Below are 22,956 nucleotides of genomic sequence, written 5' to 3' on the forward strand. Positions count from 1 at the left end.
GGTTACATGTGTTAAATCTTGCAAGTTTCTTTCTTTCCTTTTTATTATTATTAATTCATTTGTCTGTGCTGGGTCTTAGTTATGGCATGTGGGATCTTTAGCTGGAACATGTGGGATTCCTGACCAGGAATCAACATGGGCCCTGCATTGGGAGCACCGAGTCCTAGCTGCTGAACCACTGGAGAAGTCCCAGTGTCTTTTCAAGTTTCTTTTAGTCTCTGTATCCTCTTCTCTTTGTTTTCTTTATAGTTTGTTAAAGAGATTAGCTTTTTGTCTTTCAGAATTTCCCTCCTAAATTTTGCTGATTGTATGCTTATTGTCATCTTTAACATGGTCTTTTGTCCTGAACTATATTTTCTGGACGCTTCTGTTTTGATTTGAAGCTTGATAAGATTCCATTTAGATTTTTAAAAGTTTTTTGTTGTTGTCGGCCCTGCTCTTCATTGCTGCATGCAGACTTTCTCTGTTTGCTGTGAGCAGGGGCTTCGTTCTGTTGCAGTGTTGGTGGCTTCTCTTGTTGCGAAGCACAGGCTCTAAGCACATGGGCTACAGTAGTTGCAGCACATTGCGTCATGTGGGATCTTTCACTGCAGTTATGAGACTCTCTAGTTGTGGTGCTTAGGCCCAGTAGTTGGGCCTGGGGCTTACTTGCTCCAAGACATGTCAAATCTTAGTTCCTCGACCAGGGATCCAACAGGTGTCGCCTGCATTGCAAGGTGGATTCTTAACCACTGGTCCACCAGGAAAGTCCCTAGATTTTGTTTTTAACAAGAGTATTCCATAGGTGGTATATTATATCATCGGAGAAGGCAATGGCACCCTACTCCAGTACTCTTGCCCGGAAAATCCCATGGATGGAGGACCTGGTAGGCTGCAGTCCATGGGGTTGCAAAGAGTCGGACACAACTGAGCGACTTCACTTTCACTTTTCACTTTCATGCATTGGAGAAGGAAATGGCAACCCACTGTGAGATATGTACTGTCTGGTTATCTTTCTTTTATAATGTTAAGATTGATTAGTGGGATCAACCTAATCCATCCATTTGAAAGCGTATTCAACTAATAGGCATTGATGATCATTGCCCAGATCCATTATTTCATTAAGAGTGTCTCTCAATATTTAAATAATTTTATAAATTATAAAAGGAATATATGCTCATTGAAAAGAATTGGCAACATAGAAGGATAATCATCCAAAACTAACCATTCCCTAATCTCCTTGCTGCAATTACAGTTAATATTTTGGTTTATTTCCTTTCAGTCTTTATTTTAAAATTTCTGCATAGTATTTCATTCTGTATTTGAACACTGGGTTGTTTAAATTTTTCATTGTTATAAAAATGCTTTGATAGAATATGTCTTATGATTTTGTCTAAATTCAAGTGATTTCCTCAGAGTAGATTCCCACATTTTAATTCATGGATCAGAACATGTGAATTATGTTTAAATTCTTTATGAAAGTTTAAGTGTTAGTGGCTCAGTCATGTCTGACTCTTTGCGACCCTATGGACTGTAGTGCGCCAGGCTCCTCTGTTCATGGAATTCTCCAGGCACGAATACTGCAGTGGGTAGCCATTCTTTTCTCCAGGGTATCTTCCTGACTCATGGATTGAACCTGGGTCTCCTGCATTGCAGGCAGAATCGTTCAGTTCAGTTCAGTTCAGTTCAGTCGCTCAGTCATGCCCGACTCTTTGCAACCCCATGAATCGCAGCACACCAGACCTTCCTGTCCATCACAAACTCCCAGAGTTTAATCAAACTCATGTCCATCGAGTCGGTGGTGCCATCCAGCCATCTCATCCTCTGTCGTCCCCTTCTCCTCCTGCCCCCAATCCCTCCCAGCATCAGGGTCTTTTCCAATGAGTCAACTCTTCTCATGAGGTAGCCAAAGTACTGGAGTTTCAGCTTCAGCATCAGTCCTTCCAATGAACACCCAGGACTGATCTCCTTTAGGATGGACTTGGTTGGATCTCCTTGCAGTCCAAGGGACTCTCAAGAGTCTTTTCCAACACCACAGTTCAAAAGCATCAATTTTTTGGCGCTCAGCTTTGTTCACTGTCCAACTCTCACATCCATACATGACCACTGGAAAAACCATAGCCTTGACTGGATGGACCTTTGTTGGCAAAGTAATTTCTCTGCTTTTTAATATGCAGAATCTTTATATATTGTCAAACTGCTTAAATAAAAATGCCAACTATTAAAGCAAAAGATTGTCCTATAAATATACACATATACTAGTAGGGACTACAGAAGTGATTGTTTTTCTAAGACCTCCAAATTATTTAATACCTCAGATTGAAGAATTTTATTCATAAAAATATAATGGTTGTAGACCCTTTATTTCTATATCCTAAGTAGGAATTGTGTGGTTTAAGACACAGAATTAATTCTGTTCTCAGAATTAATTCTTTCCTTTAAGTCTCAGGGTGTTAGGGGCACTGCCAAGCACATTTTTATATGAGTATTTTTGTCTTATATGGAAAAATGTTGAAGAAACCATGCAGGGGTCAACTACAGCAGCACTGAAGATTAAGGTCATTTGCTCAACATTCAAGTGTACTTTTTTGAGAAAGGCAAGCTTATCTCTTCAACTTGAATGAAAATTGCTACAACTTGAGTAGGGACAGGATGCCTATGTGCCTTCTCCACAACAGAGAGGGCAGTTTGGCATTGTGGTACTGGCTTTGGACTCTTAACAGACTTGGAATCGTATCCAGTTTGAGGATAGCATAGAAGTTGTGAAATAATTTCTGAGAGTAGAACTATAAACTGACTATGGAGTATGGAGACATACTAGGATTGCTAGGCCATACTGAGGTGCTACTTGAGGTTTTGGGTCTTAAATATAACATAAGCATAGTCAGCACATTTGTGCTGCTTAGGTAGGGACACGTAATAGGTGGTGAAATAGAATTAACCAGAATTGGGTTTTGCTAGACAGTACAGTAGAAATAAGTTGAGAAAATATTCAGAGGAATGGTTGGTATGATCACCATGAGATCTAAGTTAGTTAAGAAGGAAAGTGAGGATGTTACAGGATGATGGATGATGAAAAGGTGATGGCCTGGAATTAGATGTTCTAGTGGGGCTGAAGGATTATTAGAATTAGAGTATTAGAAGGAGTGAGCTGGAAAAGATAGGTGGTGGTGGTCTTGAAAGTAGCGTGATTATCACTGATAGGCTCAATCAGAGGATTCCTCACTGGAACCGCAGAACACAGAAAATGAATTAAATGTTTTCCTTACTTGTCCCAAGGATGATACATAACTGGTTGGTACTATTCTAAATGCAGAGGACAGAGGTTAATGCATTACATGCAATGGATGCCTGAAGGCATTATGCTTACTTCTCTCTCACAATCCCACTTGAGCAAAGCTAATGTCTCATCCACGGGAGCTGATAGCAAAAAGGTCAAGGAAGTGAGAGGACAGATACCAAATTGAACCATAGCTAACCTAAGGTTGAACTACAAAAAACTGCAACTTGCATATTCTTCAGCTAATACATAGGCATTAAAATCATCAAGAATAATGGCAAGAGGGGCAAAAACAAGTAAGTCTTCTGTTAAAATGTTCAGTGAATGGCCAGAAAAGTGGGTGGGGTGGGTGATGAAGGGGATAGTAGATGACTTCTTCAAGGTGGAGTAGCAAGGGCAGCAGAATGGTTTGTGCTTCAAAAGAGGTTTTTCCAGTAGTCTGGAAGCAACAATGAGGAGAAAGAGGGTAATTACTCCACCTCTGGGTCAGTGGTACTGAGTTGTAAGGAAGAAGAAACAGCCAGTACTTGAGAGGGTACAGGGAGAAACAGTACCTTCAGAGGACAGCCATCTTTTAGTTACAGCAAGAAGATGAAGGTTAAGAACGTCAAGGATGTTTTTTTATCACTGACCCAAATTCCAGAGGGCAGTTACTGTGAGAGCAGTAGCGAGAGACTGGGTCGTATTAGAAAAGTGTGCCCAGATGACAGACGAGAGTCTTGTGGGAGTGAGAATCTAAGTGATGAGAGAAGCCACTGGAAGCTTAAATTTCTCAGGGTATCCAAAGTAAGCAAATTTAAGGCAATAAAGGGTTAGTCCTGGTTATCTCTTAAAGAAGTGCTAGCCAGTGGAACTGTCTGTAGTGACAGAAATGTTCTGTAACAGTAGGACCAAACATGGTAGCCACAAGTCACATGTGGTTATTGAACACTTGAAATTTAACTCATGTGACTGATGAGCTAAATTTTAAACTATGTTTAATTCTAATTAGGATTTAAATTTAAATAGCCACATGTCTCAAAGTGGTAGATAATGGTCAGTTCTTTTGATAACCTTTGTGTTGGGACTAGTCTCTTAGGGAAGGCTGGCAACACTGAGGCAGGCAGCATGCAAGTGGAGCAGGCCTTTCCTTTTTCCTCTAACATTTCACTAAGAAGTGTTAAATTGGAGGACAGTCAGCCTTAACAGGAACATAAACAACTCTGTGGCCTCCCATTATTTTCTGCTGATGTGGTTTTGAGGCTGAGGGAGACAAACTGAGACTAACTTCTGTCATTCTGCCAAATCTCTCTTCTTTGTACGTATATACGTTTAACTCAAGGAGCCATTGTCTTCACTGTTTACAGTTCAAGGTCTTATGTTTTTATTTTTGATTGCTTGTCTGCTTTGGATTTTGAAAATAAATGTGCTGATGCTTACATAGTATTGGTAATTGTTCTGTAATGGTTTGGTTATTTCATTTTATTTGTACAAATTAGAATGGGAAACACTTAAGAGTAAAACCTAATCTGATAGGCTGGTAGGTGTTGATTTAAAAATGGGCTTACATCTTTGGATAAAACTAAGAAATAAATACGGAAGACTAATAACAAGAATTACATAGTAATAAACAAGTAATGTTACCGGAGTGCTTTCTGTGTGCAAACACTCTTAAACTTATTTGGATTATTTGATGTGAGCCTTACCAAAACCCAAGGGGATAGATGCTTATTATCATGTCATTTTGTGGTTAAGTCAGCTGATACTCGGAAAGCTTAGGTAGCTTGTGGAAGGCAACACGACTAGCAGAGTCCCAGCTTGGGGATGGGTTTGTCCAGCTATAGAGTTGGTGCACGTTGCCTCATTGTGTGGCACTGCTTCTCTATATCTTGACAGCGCCAAGTCAAGTCCCAAGTGCAGTTTCTTAGGGTGTTTCCCATCCAGTGGTTTATAAAAACCTGAGTTAATGGTTGTAGGTTTATGGGTGGCGCTCTCAGTGATATTCTTCCTTTCTGTTTTGCTTACCTTGCCTAGGTAGTTGTTCTCCTGGAGTTGTCCTCAGACTCCATTGTTCCCTTTTGAAATCTTTGGCTGTTGTCACCAGCAACTGAGTTTTTGGATTTAAGTTTCATATTGAGTCCTCATCCTATAGCTAGTTGAAATGGCTCTCTCAGCACTCATAAACCAGAGTAGGAGACTCTTTTAGAGCAACTTACCACCTTTCTGCTCCTTTGTAGGGGTAGTAGTTTTCAAAGGAAAAATGTAGCTCCAAGGCCCAGTCCAAGTCTTCTCTGATCATAACATTCAGTATAGCATTAGCATATAATTCTCAGCCATCTGCCAAATCTCTTTTCCACCTGCCCATTTATCATTTTTTGTCTTCCCATCCTTTGCTGTCTTATTTCCCGGGAGAGGCAGCCTGCTCTTAGAGAAGAACATATATTTCTTTAAAGTCAGACTCATATTGTATTCTTGGTGCCATGTTTCTTTGTTGTTGTTTTAGCTTTGTGATCTTGGTCAGTTTATTTCATCATATATAAAATACAAATAGTGATATGTGCCTTGCAGGACTATTGTAAAGATTAACAATTATGTTTATTAAGTCCCTGGTACAGAAAAGGTTCTCATAAAATAAGAGTCCTTTTTCCCCATGAATCCCTTGCTGTGACTTAAATTGACAAATATTTATTAACATCTAATCTTTGCTAGACTGTGTTGGGGATGGTAAAGAGATCAAATAAAAATCTGGAATCTCTGGATTCAGAAGTTCTTGTGATATAGAAAAACGACTGACAAATAACAGAAACGTGCTATTTACAGAGGCATAAATTAATGTATAGAGAGCTTCCCTGGTGGCTCAGGCAGTAAAGAATATGCCTGTAACGCAGGAAACCTGAGTTCAATCCGTGGGTTGGGAAGATCCCCTGGAGAAGGGAATGGCAACCCACTCCAGTATTCTTTCCTGGAGAATTCCATGGACAGAGGAGCCTGGCAGGTTACAGTCCATGGGTTTGCAAAGAGTCGGACATGACTGAGTGACTTAACCCCTTCACCTTCATATTAATATGAAGTGCTATAAACAATTTCTTTCCCAGCCCTGTTTGTGGAGTGGTTTTCTAAGTATTTTTTTTGGAAAAATACTTGATAGTCAAGATGGGGGACAAATAGAGAGGTGGCAGCAAACACTTAAAGGTTTATGTAGTGTGAAATGCCAGTCTTTTAAGAATTGATTTCAGCAAGGCCCTTGATAAAATCTCTCAAAGTCCTTGTACATAAGTTGGAGAAATGTGGGTTAGCTGATAGAATAGGAGGTGGGTTTTGTAGGTGGTTATACAACTATGTCCAGGATGTTTTTCTCCTGCAGTACTTTATTTTTACTTACAAAATCTCTGAGTTGGAGGGAACTTAGAAGTAGATCATCTAGTCTAATTTGTGCCTAAGTCCTCACTATAAGCTTGTCTCTATTTCTCCTTTTGAAGAGAAAAGGGAGAAACTTAAAAAAAAATTTTTTTTAAATTTTCTAACTGGAAGTTTGTACTTGTTAATCTCCCTCACCTAATTCCCGCCCATGCCCCTCCCCGCCCCCTGCTGGCCACCCCTGGCAACTCCCTGTTTGTTCTTTGCTTCTACAACTCACTTTCTGTTCTGTTGTATTTGTTTGCTTTATTTTTTAGATTCTGCATATAGGTGAAATCATGGAGTGCTTCTCTTTCTCTGTCTGGCTTACGTCACTTAGCATAATATTCTCTAGGTCCATCCATGTTGTTGCAAATGGCAAGGACTTTTTTTTTTTAATGTCTGAATAATATTCCATTGATACACATATCACCTCTTCTGTATCCATTCATCTGTTGATGGACACTTACATTGCTTCCATATCTTGGCTACTGTAAACAATGCTGCAGTGACCATAGGGATACATATATTTTTGAATTAGAGTTTTAATTTTTTTCAGGTAAATGCATATTTCTTAAAATTTTTAATTCAGTAGTATAGAAAACTATATAGTGAAAAATATGTCTACTGCCTATTCTAGTCCCCTGGTGTCCCTGTCATCCTCCCCAGAGACAAGACATTATTAATAGTTGCTTCTGTATATGATCATGTTTTATTATGCATATCTCTTTAACATTGTATTACAGTGATTTTAGTGTATGTGCTGTCTCCCTTAGTAGATTGTAAGCTCCTTGAGAGAAAGAACCATGCCTCATAATTTCCTATTATCTCCCCAGATTACTCACACATTAAAGATTCTCAATAAATATTTGCTTGATTAAGTATTTAAAGGAAATTTGGACTAGGAGAAGATAGGCTTCTCTGGTAACATGCCACAGTTTTCTCTGTCCTTGGCCTAATCATTTACAACCGTTTTTCCCCAGTGACTTGGATGAAGATGTAGAAAGCATGCTTGTCATATATGCAGATGAAGCAGAACTGGAACAGAGAGCTAGTATAACATCAGATGACAGAATCAAGACTTCAGATGATCTCAACAGACTGCAATGTGCAACTGAAAAGAACAGGGATAAATATAAAGCCCTGTTGAAGGGGGAAAATACCCAACAGTTTAGTTACCCAAGTATAGAATTAGGAGACCTGTCTTGATAGCATTTTGAAGATGATTTGGGAGGAAGGGGGATATATTTTAACTGCCTTTAAGTTCAGTTTAAGCCAGTAGAATACCAAGATTGTCACAGCCTTGGCTGAATTAGTCTGAATGAGGTAGCTTGTGGTTCTTGTGTTCTCTTTACTGGTCAGATTGCTTATTGGAGTATTGGATCTGTTTTGGGATGCCACACATATGGAAGACTTAACAGACTGGGGTATATGTAGAGGTTAACTCGAAAGATAAAACATGGGTATAAGAAGCAGACAGATCTAGACTGTATCCTGGGTTCTTCTTCCTAGTTGTGATAGCTTGGCAAAGTCAATTCCTTTGAGTTTATTTTTGTACCTTTAAAATAGGACTGAATAATAATACCGGTCTCTGGAGGATCATTAAAAAGATTAGAGCTACCCTAGGCCCTCAAAAGGGTCTGTATTCCAAGTCTTATTACAGATTAGCTTAATGACTAGATAAAGTACCTGTTTTGAAGGTTACAAGTAATGCAACTTGTTCCATGTTCAAAGAACTGACTTGTGGAAAAGGGGGTAAATGTATCCATACAGCCCATAAATGCAGATTGAGCTAGAAATGTTGTGTAGCAGTAGAATGGGTTTCTCTAGGAGGAAGTGAATTCTCCTCAGTAATTGGACATAGTCAAGTTGAGACTGTATAATCACTTGTCAGGGATACTTTTAGAAGCATTTTTATGAGTGGTAGGTTGGACTAGAAGGGTAGGTAAACCATGGGCTGCCAGAGTCAAATACAGTCAGACATCTGTTTTTGTAAATTAAGTTTTAAGATGGTGAAGAATCTGACTGCAATGCCGGAGACCTGGATTTGATCCCTGAGTTGGGAAGATCCCCTGGAGAAGGACATGGCAACCCACTCCAGTATTCTTGCCTGGAGAATCCCATGGACAGAGAAGCCTGATGGGCTATGTAGTCCATAGGGTTGCAAAAGAGTCGGACGTGACTGCAGTTACCTAACACGCACCACACCCCATTATAATGTTGTCTGTGGCTGCCTTTCTGCTATAGGAACGCTCATGCCCAGTTGAGTAGTTGTGACAGAGACCATATGGCCTTCCAAACCTAAACTACCTACTGTCTGGTCCTATACAGAAAAAAATTTGTTAACCTCTGGTCTAGGTAAATGCTTCCACAACCTAAATTATTTTGTGAACTGATAACCTTTCTAAATCTTCTATCATGGGAATTTCAAGTGTCAAGAGGGACAAAGGCAAGGTTTGAAGTGAGATGTTCGTAATTCTTAACTGCAAGGAATGAAGACTGAAAAACAAGTTGGTTAATTAACTTCCAAAACCCTTTAAGAGAGTGTGATTTTGTAAACATACCTTTTGGTTTGAGAAAAGAATTTGTATGCCACCTGGGCTAAAGCTGTCTATATTCACTAGAATTAGGAGGTGGTCCTAGTGTAGTGGAAAAGACTGGTTGTGTTAACTGTTCTGAGCTCTGCTTTTCTCACTGGTAAATGGAACCCTTTCCAGTGTTTTATAAAGATTGGAGCTAATGTGGGCACTCAGATGTAGCTATCATTGCTATGTATCAAAAAGCATCTTATTAGAGCGTATATCACACCAGACAGAATTTTCATTGGGAAAGTATAAATCCTTCCCCTGAGTGCTGCAAGTTGAGGTAGTACACAAAAACTTTTCTTGGTGTGGAATAGATCTTTAGATCTAATGGCAAATAGAGGAAAATTAGATCTCATTAGCAAATATGGAAATACCTTGCGGCTGGCAGTTTCAGTCCACATTATGCAAGTAATATTCTTTATAGTAGAAAGACAAAGGTTTCCTAGTCACCTCTCCCATTTGGAACAGAATATTAAACTTTTCTACTTCCAGTACATTTTATATTTACAGACTAACAGATTTTCTTTCTTTTTAAATTTTTTTATTTCTTATCTTTCTTTTTTTGTTGAAAGTGTTGACTCGGAGTCAAAGAGAGGCCTTGAATAGAAGTGACAGTGCGACAGCTGCTCAGACTTCCCTAGACATTGACAAGTAAGTAGGTGCACTGTGTTTACGGAGCTCTTGCTTAACATACCATTGCTTAGACCAAATGAGAGACCAGTTCCTCTCTTACCCTGGGTTTCTTTGACCAGGCAATCAAATCGTTGCTTTAACGCCTGAATTTCTGTTTAGTATTCTCAGTTTATGTCAGTATTGGTGGCCTCTTGTGTCCCTTTTTGTTACTCTGAAAAGACCCTGCCACCCACTCCACTTCCACATTGCTCTGAGCTTTCTGTTTTCTTTGAATTTGCGTTTTGGTGTTTGGTGCTTTGGGGAAGCACTGAGCTATTTTGCAATGTAGTGGTACAGAAGTTGAGTTGCAAGAAATTGGGCAATATTGAAGACTTCCTTGGGTTGTGGGTTGCAGCTTGACTAAGAACGCACATTTGTTCCCAGTGGAGGCAGAGGCAAGGGGGAGGTCAGGTATAAGTGCTACCTCCTAAAAGTAAAGATATCACCAACAATACATTAGAGCAGTTAGTAATTAGAAACATTTTTCTTTGAAACACAGATCCTATCTTAGACTCTAAATTTCATAGCTGCCTTCCTTAATCCAATTGAGCAGAGCTGATACACTTCCTTCTTTTAGAATCCTACCATCATGCAGATATTCTCCTAGGACTGTATTCATCACACTATTGCACTAATCTTTTTTTCTTTCATTTTTGACATTTCTGTCTCCCTGGCTAGGCTATGAGTTTAATATTTGAAGACAGATACTTGCCTTCATTCATGTTTATATCCCCAGCATCTAATGGAATGTGTGTGAGACAGCAATAACAATAATACCTCTTTGTTGAGCTTTTAATATTATGTGCCGGCCACTGTGCTGAGTGCTTTATTTACTTTATAACTATCACAATTGTTGATATGGTAGTATTTTTTTCTTTTTAAAAAATAGCTATAGAAACTGAAGAGAAATTATGGGTAACTAGTTAAGATCATGTAGCCAGAACTGGCAAAGTCTACCTGACTCAAAAACTTATGCTGCTTTTACAGTGCTGCTTCTCTCGTGTAAGTAGGATATTAATAATGCTTTTTACATTAATGGATAAATCTTGAAAGGTACACTAGTCTAACTTTTCTCATAAAGCACAGTTTCACTTGTAGTCTTTCTGATGATTAATTACTTGAGAGACTTATTTCTCCTATTTTAAAGACCTCTCAGAGAAACTTTTCTTAAAGGCAGTCTAAATCTTTCTGTAGTAACTGAGTCGCAACAGCCAGAAGTTTTGGAAGGTTTTCTTTAGCTTCTTAGAACTAAGATGATCTTATGAGTCAGGCAATCCTGGCTTCTGACAATTATTAGCTATAGGACATTGGGGAGAGTAGTACCTTCCTAACTGGGCCAAGGAATTAATTGAGAAATTGTGTTTAAAGGGCCTTGCACCAGTTCTCACCACAGAGAAAATGCTTCATGAGCGTTCATTTTCTTCCTTTGTCTCCAGGGATTCCATTTTCACTGATGCCAATAAACCTTACCTCAAGGACACAATTTCCTCTCTTTACACAAAGTCTATGTTATAAGAAGATAAAAATAGCTATATATATGAAGTTATGCAAAAGCCTGTGGCAGAGCCACATGGTTTTAGTAACTTCCTAGCTGTAGAATTGAGGAAGGCAGCATATAGACAGACTTGATTTACTAATCAGACAAGTTCACCCTCCCTGGTAGAAATGTCATTTTTGATTTAATGCTCTTGGTGTTCTCTTTTCTGTCTAAATTTTTAACTTCCCTATGAAAAAACTATTACACTTAATTTGAGAAGAGTTTGACAGAATATTTTATGTCTGGAGAGGGATCAGCGTTGTTTGAGTTAGTTAGAAGAGCTTATTTCATTATCATCCTAGTGCTGCAACAGCAGGATACAAAGAAACAGCCAGGGAAAACCGCTAATCACTCAGTCCTTTGGATTGGCATTGAGTTCATTTTATTGATGATCCTGCTGAGCAGTTCTGCTTTGGTTGACATTTCTCCTCCATAGAATAACTTTATGATTTAAAAACACAATTTGAGATGTATCTAGGAGCATAGAGGCAAAAGCAAATCTTTTTTTTTTTTTAACTGCTTTTTCTTCATTTTTTCTGGTTGGCTAGGGATGAGAAGTGTTACCTCTGTAAATCCCTTGTTCCACTCAGAGAGTACCAGTGTCACGTAGAGTCCTGTCTCCAGCGCGCGAGAGGTGACCGAGGAGATGAGCCTGAAGAGGGTGAGCGAGTACGCACAGCTGTGGGGAGGAAGCGTCCGCAGCGGCTGAGGAACCTAAAGGTATGTGTGGAGTGTTTTAGGAAAGGTTACCTAGTTCTTCACATTTCTGTTCGGGGCTTCCTTTCTCCCCTTCCTCCCTCTTTCCTTTTCTTCTGTTTATCTTGAAAGTAGATTTGTGCTTTTTAAAATTATTTTTTCTTTTAAATAAAAGTAATATATACTCAAGTAGTATATACTTAATATAGAAAATACAGGAAGTTAAAAAAAAAAGTATGAAGAATCAGGGGGAATTATCACCCATAATTTAGTTACTCAAAGATGACATCTTTTAGTATTTTGGCCTATTTTTTTTCCAGTCTTTTTTTCCCTATGCATTTTTAATTAATTGTATATGTACATACACAGTTATTGTAGCATAACAAACTTCCTAAGTATATTTTTAAACTGTTTCTGAAATTACTGTTAATGTTTGTATCACACAGTCAATTAACCATTCTCATATTATTGGACATTCAGATTGTTTCCAGTTCTTTTGTATTATAATGCTATGTTTAAAGCATTAATTGGTCTTTGTATTATTTCCTTAGAATAGATTTCCTGAAGTGGAGCTCTTAGGGCAATGAATCTAAACAGTTTAAAATCTCTTGAAACGTATTGCCAAATGACTTTCCAGAAAGTATTTCTAGTCATACCCCCACTGCCAGGAACATATTCACGATCAACTCTGCTGAACACCTCGTGTTCCTAGCCTTATTAGGAAGTCGTAGGATCTGACCCTGGTCACTGGGAAGATGTGCGTTCTGGCCTTTGTGATTAGAGAACAGGAAGAGCAAGTCTTGGCTTTGCAATTAAAGATAAAGCAGCAGCTCCATATTCTAGACTTACTGACACAGCAATCATTGCACACCAAGATGGAGAAGCCATAATATGTCAGGAGGGGAAAAAGGGACCCCTGTATGAATGGGGTGATTTTTGAGGTTGTAATTTGGAATTGAGGCTTATGGGTATGTGTTTATACCACAGAGATAGTTTTTTCTCTGGCATCATTGTCTCTAAAAGCTAACTTGAAACTTGTTATTTTCTGTTTTAAACTTCTCCAAATCTATCATAGGTCAAAGGTTATTATAGAATAAACCACAATCACAGAAAACTAATCAAACTGATCACATGGACCACAGCCTTGTCTAATTCAATGAAACTATAAACCATGCCATGTAGGGCCACTCAAGACGGATAGGTCATGGTGGAGGGTTCTGAGAAAATGTAGTCCACTGGAGAGGGGAATGGCAAACCACTTCAGTATTCTTGCCATGAGAACCCCTTGAACAGTGTGAAAAGGCAAAAAGATATGACACTGAAATATGCACTCCCCAGGTCAGTAGGTGCCCATATGCTTCTGGAGAAGAGTGGAGAAATAACTCCAGAAAGAGTGAAGAGAGGGAGCCAAAGCGAAAACAGCGCTCAGTTGTGGATGTTACTGGTGATGGAAGTAAAATCCAATGCTGTAAAGAGCAGTCTCCTTGGAAGAAAAGCCACGATCAACTTAGACAGCATATTAAAAAGCAAAGACATTACTTTGCCGACAAAGGTCCATCTAGTCAAAGCTGTGGTTTTTCCAGTAATCATGTATAGATGTGAGAGTTGGACTATAAAGAAAGCTGAGTGCTGAAGAATTGATGCTTTTGAACTGTGGTGTTGGAAAAGACTCTTGAGAATCCCTTGACTGCAAGGAGATCAAGCCAGTCAATCCTAAAGGAAATCAGTCGTGAATATTCATTGGAAGGACTGATGCTGAAGCTGAAATTCCAATACTTTGGCCACCTGATGTGAAGAACTGACTCATTGGAAAAGACCCTGATGCTAGGAAAGATTCAAGGCAGGAGAAGGGGAAGACAGAGGATGAGATGGTTGGATGGCATCACTGATTCAACGGACATGAGTTTGAGCAAGCTCCAGGAGTTGGTGATGGATAGGGAAGGCTGGCGGCGTGCTGCAGTCCATGGGGTCACAAAGAGCCGAACACAACTGAGTGACTGAACTAAACTGAGAATAATTTGCCTTGACTCTCGTATCCATTCCTGGATATATTCTTGGCATAAAGATGTATCTGTTAATCATATTTGCTTTTTTACTGTGTAAAAGTGATAAGTCACTCAGTTGTGTTGGACTCTTTGAGACAGCATGGACTGTAACCTGCCAGGTTGCTCTGTCCATGAAATTTTCCAGGCAAGAATACTGGTGTGGGTTGCCATTTCTTTCTCCAGGGGATCTTCCTGACCCAGAGTTTGAACCCAGGTCTCCTGCATTGCAGGCAGATTCTTTACCACCTGAATCAGCAGAGAAGCCCCCCACCTTTTTCTTTTTTTTAATTGTGTACCCTCCTTTATTAGAAAGCAAATGACTTCCATTCAGCTATGTCCCCACACCTCTTCTCAGGTGGAGATATCTGTGATCTAGGCTAAGGAAGTCGTATTTTATTTTTATTTTTTTTAGGAAGTTGTATTTTAGACTCTCTGTGTAACCTTTTCATCTCTTTTTCTCTGACACAGGATAAAGGCCAAAATGAAGGTCGTCTCCTCCGTCTCTTGGAACAATCTGAGTACAAGACTGCAGGTGAGGCCCTCAGGACCAGTTTTCTGAGCTTCTGCCTAAGGCCTTCCAATAAACATAGCCAGTACCAACTCTTTTACTACAGTTTTTACTAGAGTTATGAGGGTACACATTTGACCCAATCAGCTGGCCTTTGAGACTTGATCTAGATCATCTCTCCCTAAGGAATGTGAAATACTCTGTCTTATTTATCATGTGTTTTGTTTCAGCTTTTATAAAGCTTGAGCTTTCTACTGTCTGTTAAATTGGGAAAAAAACATTTCCAAATCATAGGGCAATGGCACAAGCCCTAAATACCTTTTACACTGAAAACCAGACATTACTGTCTTCTCCTGATGTTTTGTGCATTATTCATGTTACCCTTAGCTTAGTGTCTCTACCTACCCTCCTGAGAGTCTGTAGCATTGCATAGAGTTAGTGATACTGGCTTCATAGATTGAAAGGATTATATCTAGTAAAGCTCCACATATATTCCCTGATGTAAATAGGCTCTTGATAAATGTTAGCTGCTATTATTATTATTGTTCTTGTTGTTGGTAGTTACTTTTGTTAAAATTTACTAGTTGTAGATGAAAGAGGAACTTTTGCTTAGGTCTGATGAGATTTGCTTGCCATTTAGTTCTAATAGTTCATTCCCACCAAGTAAATCTGTTGTGTCTTGTGATGACTATAAAAAGGCTGCCTCTCTGAGCCCCATAGCCTGCTGCCTTTAGGTTAGCAGATTATAGATCTGCAGGTAGCATATTTCCCTTGGCAACTCGTTGTTCCTCAAGTCCAGACTTGAAGTAGGTTTATTCAGTGGTTATTCATTCAAAAGTGTTCACCTCTGTACTTCTGCAGCTAAGCCTATTGGATGCTAATGCTCACATTCCATTGGTCTGGGGATTGGGGATCTGAGCTACCTGGATAAACCTGATGAAGAGCAGTGCCCAGAACATAGGAGCACATGATCAGTGAAAAGTATTATGATTGTAGCACTACTGAAAAAATTATTACTTTTTCTCTCCTATCACAGATGCAGAGATAAAGACCAAGTTTTCAGAAACAGGAGCCTTCAGGTGAATTGGGGTGTGCATTGAAGTGTGGCTGTCAACAGTTTTAGAAAAGTACAGGCCTGGTCCTATATTCTGTGTATAATGTGGTATTCAAGCAGTTGAAGTAGAAAGCTGTGGAGCTGTGTGACCACTCTCGATATAACTCTGTGACCCTCATATGTCTAGGCTAAGAATTGGATGACTACCTCTGTTCACTCATGGTGTTAATATAAGCACAGAAAAAGCTATCTTACTCTTTTTTGCCTGTCTATCCCTACCCAGCCCTCATCTTTTGACTTAGAATTCAAGCACTTTGGGAATTTGGGTCTGAATCCTCATTTCCTCACTGCCCGACTGTGTAGCTTTGGGTGTATGATTTACCCAGTGTCCTCAGCTGTGAAAGGGAAATGACAGTACTTATCTGATTGAATTATTCCAAAGATTATGTGAGCTAGTAGTATATGTAAATACCCCTGAGACACATACTTATTGCTTATTAGTAGGTGTATCTTGAATTCTGATGTTTTTTTCTCCTCTCTAGGGTGTCTTCACCAGGGCTACAAGAAGCAGGCTGCAGCAGAGAGATGAAGAATTCCCTTACACATCTCGATTCAAATGAGTCTCCCATCAAGTCTTTTGTTTCTGTTTCAGAAGCCACAGATTGCTTAGTGGACTTTAAAAAGCAGCTTACTGTCCGGCCACGTAGCCAGACACAAACCAAAGCAGGCAAAGGAAGAAGGAGGAAATCCTGAATTTCTAGGGTCCGAAGGTTGACAAAATCATTAGCACTAGAAGTCTGCCATGTTCATTAAGCCTTAGTGGCCTGCAGTTCATTGTTAAGGAAGTTTTGCCCCTACAGTTTCTACTACCAGCATCTACTCAGCATTCTGGTTTTTATGTTTTCTATGAGCTATACAGACAACTGTGTGTAGTGTTCTGTTTTATAACAATCTGTTTGAATTCACGTATAGTTAAAAAGAAAATTTAAATATATTTATCTATGTTTGTATGAAGTCTTATTTCAATAAGATGGAGAGTTTCCTTTTTGTCTCTGTGTTGCAGGGCTGAGGCGGGGTGTTTTAATTATGGAGCTAGTTCTCAGACTCATAAATTGCATGTTTTGGAATTCCATTACTGGTCTCTGACATACTGCATATATTCACTGAATGTGTAGTGTACAGTTTTACTGTTTTGACCTTCTCTGACATCATTCTGGAAGATGCCAAGGGATTGAATACTACTTCTGTTCTGCTGTCCTTACTGTTCAGTGACTTGTCGCTTCATCTTGCTGCCTCACCCAATTAAGATTTCTCAGCCAGAGCACAGGACCTTTGAAGGAATATGCCCAGTCATTCTTTCCAGGAAGTTGTAAATGAACTCTCAAGTTATTAATTTCTATACAATTATTTTTTCTTCCTGGATTAACCAGTGGAGATGCCTTTCATATTTATCTGCTAAAGCTGAGATTGCTTCTCTTGCCAAAAGAGGTCATAGCAGCAACAGGAAGTAACTTCTATTTCAGTACATCAGTAGAGGAATGCATGTTCTCAACCTTCTTGCTCAGGATCTTCCAGTGAAGAACAGAGCTGTGGTCTATCCTCAGTGCACAGACAGACTCCAAAGATGAGAGGATGTTGAATGGCAGAAGCAACTACTTAAGGGAGATGACCAAACAAGGATGTTGAGAAAACTAGCATTGGCCCAAGTTGATTTGATGTTGTAGTGGAAGTTGGTATGAGGTGACTACTAAGCAGGAAAGGATCTTGGGACAGGATAAATGGGACACCACTCAGACTCTCCTGACTTCTGATTTACCAAGTCCAAAATTTTCTTTTCCTTTATTTTTTAAAATTTATTTTAATTCATTTATTTGCACTGGGTCTTGATTGTGGCATGCAGAATCTTTAGTTCAACATGCAGACTCTTGGCAGCATATAGGATCTAGTTCCTTGACTGGGGATTGAACCCAGGCCCCCTGCATTGGGAGCTCAGAGTCTTAGCCACTCGACCACCAGGGAAGTCCTTCCTTTATTTTAAAACAAATGTGAAGTATATGTTAGACTGGGAAGTTGAGAGATAGCTTGATGTAGGGCACAGCACAGGCTTTTAATGCACTGTTTCCTGCCTAGCTGCCTTTGCATACAAGCTCTTAGAGTTAGAAGAAGGCAGGATGGCAGGCTCACTCTGTTTCTTCCATGTCGTGGTATTGGATGGCACTGACATTGTGGCCAGCATCACATAAATAATTGCTGTCATTTTTTGAGCATTTGCTATGGTTCAGGCAATGTGTGTGCCTTCATTTAATCCTCACAGCAGTCTTATAAGGTAGGTATTATCCCCCCCAATTTTCAGATGAGGAAACAAAGGCTTAGAATAAAAAAATAAAAAACACTTTTTGTCCTTGGCAGTGAGACTACAGTGCTCTGCCTCTTCAGTCCTAACAAAAACGCTAGTATTGATTATTTTCCCGTTTTCCTTCTAATGAGAAGTAGTTTATCAGTTATGTCCCATCACTTTAACTTTCACTAGTTTTCTTTCTCAGTAAATGGCAGTTTATTGGAGGTAAAGTTCTATGAACAGGGTAGCATGTTTATCTCTCTGCCTGGAGATAAGAATAGGGAAAGGGCTGATTCTGGAAAGGGAATTATTTAACTTATAGTTGAGCAGTCTCCCTAGAACATGAATCAGTGGCAAATTGTTGGAGGAGGGTGTAGATCAGCAGGACTACTACTGATAGGCTTATTTGTTAACTAATGTGGAATCAGGAGAAAACAGATATCTCCCTAGGCCCTCCCATCTCTGTCTTTGGAAAAGACTGCTTGCTCATTTGTCTTATTCTCCCAATACTGGTGGTTCTGTGTGAGGGACCTTAGACAGTGAAGAGACAAAGTCAGTGGAAAGAGTATGACATCAACTTGAAACTGGCCACCCAATTCGAAGAACTGACTCATTTGAAAAGACCCTGCTGCTGGGAAAGATTGAAGGTGGGAGGAGAAGGGGACAACAGAGGATGAGATGGTTGGATGGCATCACTGACTCAATGGACAGGAGTTTGAGTAGACTCTGGGAGTTGATGATGGACAGGGAAGGCTGGCGTGCTGCAGTCCATGGGGTCACGAAGAGTCGAACACGACTGAGCGACTGAACTGAACTGAATCTGAACCTCTGCTTCTGATACAAGTTAACATCTCTGAGACCTAGTTTCCTTTTCTATGAATTGGGAGAAAGCTTACAGGGTTCTAAAGAGTAAGATAATGTATATGAAAGCACAGTATCTATCTCATAGAAGGTGAGTGAATGGCAGTAGTTGTTATTTCAGTGTGATGCTAGTTTTGTATGTCTTAAGTAGTGTCACAGTGACAGGTGGAAAAGCCAGAGAGGTGATGTGCAGATGAGAGAGGATACAGTTTGATGACCTTAGTTCCATCAAGTACCAGCCTTCCACAGCAAACTCAGGTGTCTAGAGCTTGCCTCAGGCCATCAAGTTTTGGGGTTTTGTTTCTTGTTTTTGTTTTACTTCTTAAAGAAGGGAAGCAGCTGTTCTGCTAGTGTTGTCAACTCGAGGAGCTGGGAAACTCCATGAACTTCACAAGGCATTGTGATGAATGGGGAAGGAGAAGGTAACTTTTCTATTAGGCACGGTGGTTGTGTCATTTCACTTCATCCTGATAACAGCCCTCTAACTGAAGCTGTGCCTTGCCCATTTCCCCTGGGCACTCATTGTTCTATTGCATACCCACAGGGTCCTATTGCAAGGACCTGCAACTCTCTGCCTTAGCACTTCTCTAGGCTAGTGTGCGGCATAGCTGGGAGTTCCAGGAAGTGAGGGCCTCTGGGGCAGCCCTCAACCAGTGAAAATGGAATTTGGAGCATAAATTCCCCAGCCTCCTCACCTCACCAGAGTTCCCTCAGGGATTGAACTTCAGGAGCTCTCAGCTCAGCAACAGCTTAATTATGTATGTTCTGTTGACTTCCTCCCCTTTCTGTCTCATTTCCAACTCCTGTCAGTGCTTCCTAGATCAGGGCTGGGACTGAGGTGAGGGGCCCTCACTCTTTAGTTCATGCAAAGGAAGAGTTGACACTATGAACTTGACAGGGTTTCTCCACATTTTGTAGCTGGCACTTCACATGCATTGCCCTAATCCTAACCCTGGCCTAGATTGCTTCCCAATTAAATTGCACTCAAATTAGGTCCACTTCTGGAGGAACCTGTCCTAAGCATTAGTCTTTATGTTTTATACATAGAAAATGGAGGCTCAGCGAAGTGCAGAAACTCACCTTGTCATACAACTGGTAAATGTGATGGGAGTCAAACCCAGGTCTGTCTGACGCCAGTGCTGATTCTCTGCTGTTCCACACTACTTCCTAACCCCACTGGAGTCACAGAATCCAATGGGGATTTTAAGCTTGGATGGGCCCATTCTCGCCTGTGAGGCAGAGCAGCTTTGGCCCTAAGTTGAACTAGAAGATGGGAATTGGGGTGAGGAAAAGGCATGTAGTAAGTAGATGGTAGTACCAGTGGGAAGATGGAAGAATGTATAAACCCTGAGTGGGAAGGCTGCTGAAGCCATATGTACCTGGAAGGCAAGAAGAGTTTACTTATTTCCTCTCAGTTTCAAGAGCCCTGTACTATTGAGGTTGTGGGAGAGTTCTTCAATTTAACAAAAAGTAACTGATACCTCTTCCCTGGTGGCTCAGATGGTAAAGAATCCACCTGCAATGCAGGAGACCCAGGTTCCATCCCTGGGTTGGGAAGATCGCCTGGAGAAGGAAATAGCAACCCACTCTAGTATTCTTACCTTGGAAATCCCATGGGCAGAGGAGCTTGGTGGGCTCCAGTCCATGAGGTTGCAAAGAGTCAGATACGACTGGGCAACTTTCACCTTCACTTTTCATCTCATGTTAGATCTAAAACATGGGCTCCAGAGATAAATAAGAATCATTCTTTGAGAGTCCACAGTGCAGGGGGGAAGGCAAACAGATTCTATTGATAGATTGTAGTCAATGCAGTGATACAGGGAGATCAAGACTATGGGATCAATAGGCTGCTACTCAGCTGGGATCAGGGCCAGGAGGAGCTTGTCTGGGAAGGCTCCCAGCATTGGTGATGTCTTTAGGTGTAATTTAAAGAATGAGGAAAAATTAAGTGGAAAGGCTGGATGGGGCAAAGAGGGAGTCAATCCAGACAGATCAGCATGAACAAAACACTTAACAGTAAAGAGCAGCTTGTTGGGTATAGGAGAGCTGGAGTAAAAGGGCATGGGGGGAAAGGCAGGAAGCTTGTTTGGGTCTGAGGGCCTGTGTGCCTGGCCAGGGGGCACTGTCAGCTGTGAGAAGCAAGCCTGGGAGCAGCTCAGAATACGGATGGCCTGGCTCTCATCCCAGCCATGGTACCTGGGCTACAGCCCACCTTTCCCCCAGCTAACTGCCTCTCCTCTTTCCTTAGTTCCTCCTCAACAGCTGGAGATCGGTGTTTAGGGTCTATGAGCCTTGTCAGGACTTGTCCTTCCCCTTGGTCAATGGTCATCTGGTGTATAAAGAGAATGACTGATCTTGCTATGCCTCTGCTATAGTCAGGGCTGTCATAGTAGTTCACAGACCCCAAGCCCAGGCTGCCTCCTCCCTCCATAGGCCCTGACATAGGCCTTCTTTGACACTCTGCCTAGGGAGCTGGGACCCCTGCTGCTGGGGAAATAGACATGGGACTTCCAGAAACATAGACAAAGAGCCCTGGCATTGCTTGTCAGAGGTGTATCCTCACTCAGGTTCAGGAGACAGCAAACTGTCAGCATGAATCACAGTTGGGCCTTTGGCATTCAGTTCTATGTTCTCTCCTAACTGAAGAAAGTTGAGAGAGACAAGCCCCAAGCTAGGCAGGCTGCTATGTTGTGAATGACAGCCACTCTGTCCTCCCCGCACCCATTCCCAATATTCCTGCCTTTAGAGCTTATCTGCCTGATTGCTGCCCACTAAACTGTGCAGAGGAGCTGATGTCTGGCATGTTGCCAGGTCCAGTCACGCCCTAGACTGATAGAATAGGTATCATCCTTGGTCTCCATCCTGGTGTCATGTGTAGGCCGAGTACTTACTCAGATGGTAAAGAATCCGCCTGCAATGTGGGAGACCTAGGTTCAATCCCTGGGTTGGGAAGATCCCCTGGAGAAGGGAAAGGCTACCCACTCCAGTATTCCTGCCTGGAGAATTCCATAGACTGTGCCTAGGGGGTTGCAAAGAGTCAGACATGACTGAGCGACTTTCACTTCACTTCACTTCACTGTTAATGAGGTAGCCTGAAGTTTTAAAGTATCTGCTCACCAATTTTGAGGGAAATTGGTGCAGTACGTCTAGTTACCATGGTGGGTATCTTAGTCCATTTGGCTTGCTATTAAATAGTACCACAGACTGAGTGGCTTATAAACAATGGAAATGTATTTCTCACAGTTCTGGCAGCTGGATGTCTAAGATCAATGTGCCAGCATGGTCAGATGAAGGCCCTCTTCCAGGTTGCAGACCACCAACTTCTTGTATCCTCACATGGCAGAAGAGGCAAGAGAGCTTTCAGCGACTTATGATGAGAACACCGGTCCCATTCATTAGGGTTCCACCCTTAGGGCCTAATCACCTCCCAAAGACCCCACTTCCTAATACCATCACCTTCAGCATGAGGCTTTCAACATAAGACTTAGGTTGGTGGGGGTGGGGGACAAAACTATTTAGACCATAACACTGGGCACAGTGATACCCCAGCTTTCTGCACATTCCAGAAGACTAGTTCAGGGAAAACCGGCTGGATGGCCCACAGCTCCACTGCAGCTTGAAAGTCCTCTTCCCCTTCTGGTAGAGAAGTTCCACAGTGTGAAACTACCATTAACCTCTTGGCCTATAGACTAAAGTCTAAACTCCACAGTCTGGCTGCCTCTCACCCCACCATATGTCCTCACCTACATGTGTCATCTTGAGGTCCTTGGAGCTGCACCCCAATTCCGTGAAGTTGCCTGTGCTCCGTGATTTTGTACATGTTCTTCTCTTTGTCAAGGACACACTCCCACTCTTTCTTTAGGGCTCGCTTCCTCAATTTCTGCCCACTCTAGGGCAGGGTTAGTCTCTTCCTCTTGTACTCCCACATTGCCTCTTGTTCATTTAGTAAGTCCTTCCATGTTTTGGAAAATTGTCCATTGAATTGCGTATTTCCCAGGCTAGGTTTCTCTAGTTCCTTTCCAGGGG

The 22,956-nt window shown here is 41.0% G+C and overlaps 1 protein-coding gene across 7 annotated transcripts in view; it reads left to right on the forward strand.

Annotated features, from left to right (window-relative positions):
- The window catches only part of UIMC1 (ubiquitin interaction motif containing 1), a 123,019-nt gene extending 106,278 nt beyond the window's left edge, over window positions 1-16,741 (forward strand). For 6 of the 7 annotated variants that reach the window (XM_043465813.1, XM_043465814.1, XM_043465812.1 and 3 more), the window contains exons 11-15: window positions 9,792-9,870; window positions 11,977-12,148; window positions 14,638-14,701; window positions 15,714-15,756; window positions 16,274-16,741. In XM_043465813.1, the coding sequence (XP_043321748.1) occupies window positions 9,792-9,870; window positions 11,977-12,148; window positions 14,638-14,701; window positions 15,714-15,756; window positions 16,274-16,484 (569 nt within the window). In that variant the 3' untranslated portion in view covers window positions 16,485-16,741. The remainder of the gene's footprint in view (window positions 1-9,791; window positions 9,871-11,976; window positions 12,149-14,637; window positions 14,702-15,713; window positions 15,757-16,273) is intronic. The other variant, XM_043465811.1, reaches the window with a different exon arrangement.
- The last annotated feature ends 6,215 nt before the right edge of the window (window positions 16,742-22,956 follow it).

This window comes from Cervus canadensis, chromosome 4 (genome assembly GCF_019320065.1).
Source record: "Cervus canadensis isolate Bull #8, Minnesota chromosome 4, ASM1932006v1, whole genome shotgun sequence".
In the NCBI taxonomy this organism is placed as follows: domain Eukaryota; kingdom Metazoa; phylum Chordata; class Mammalia; order Artiodactyla; family Cervidae; genus Cervus; species Cervus canadensis.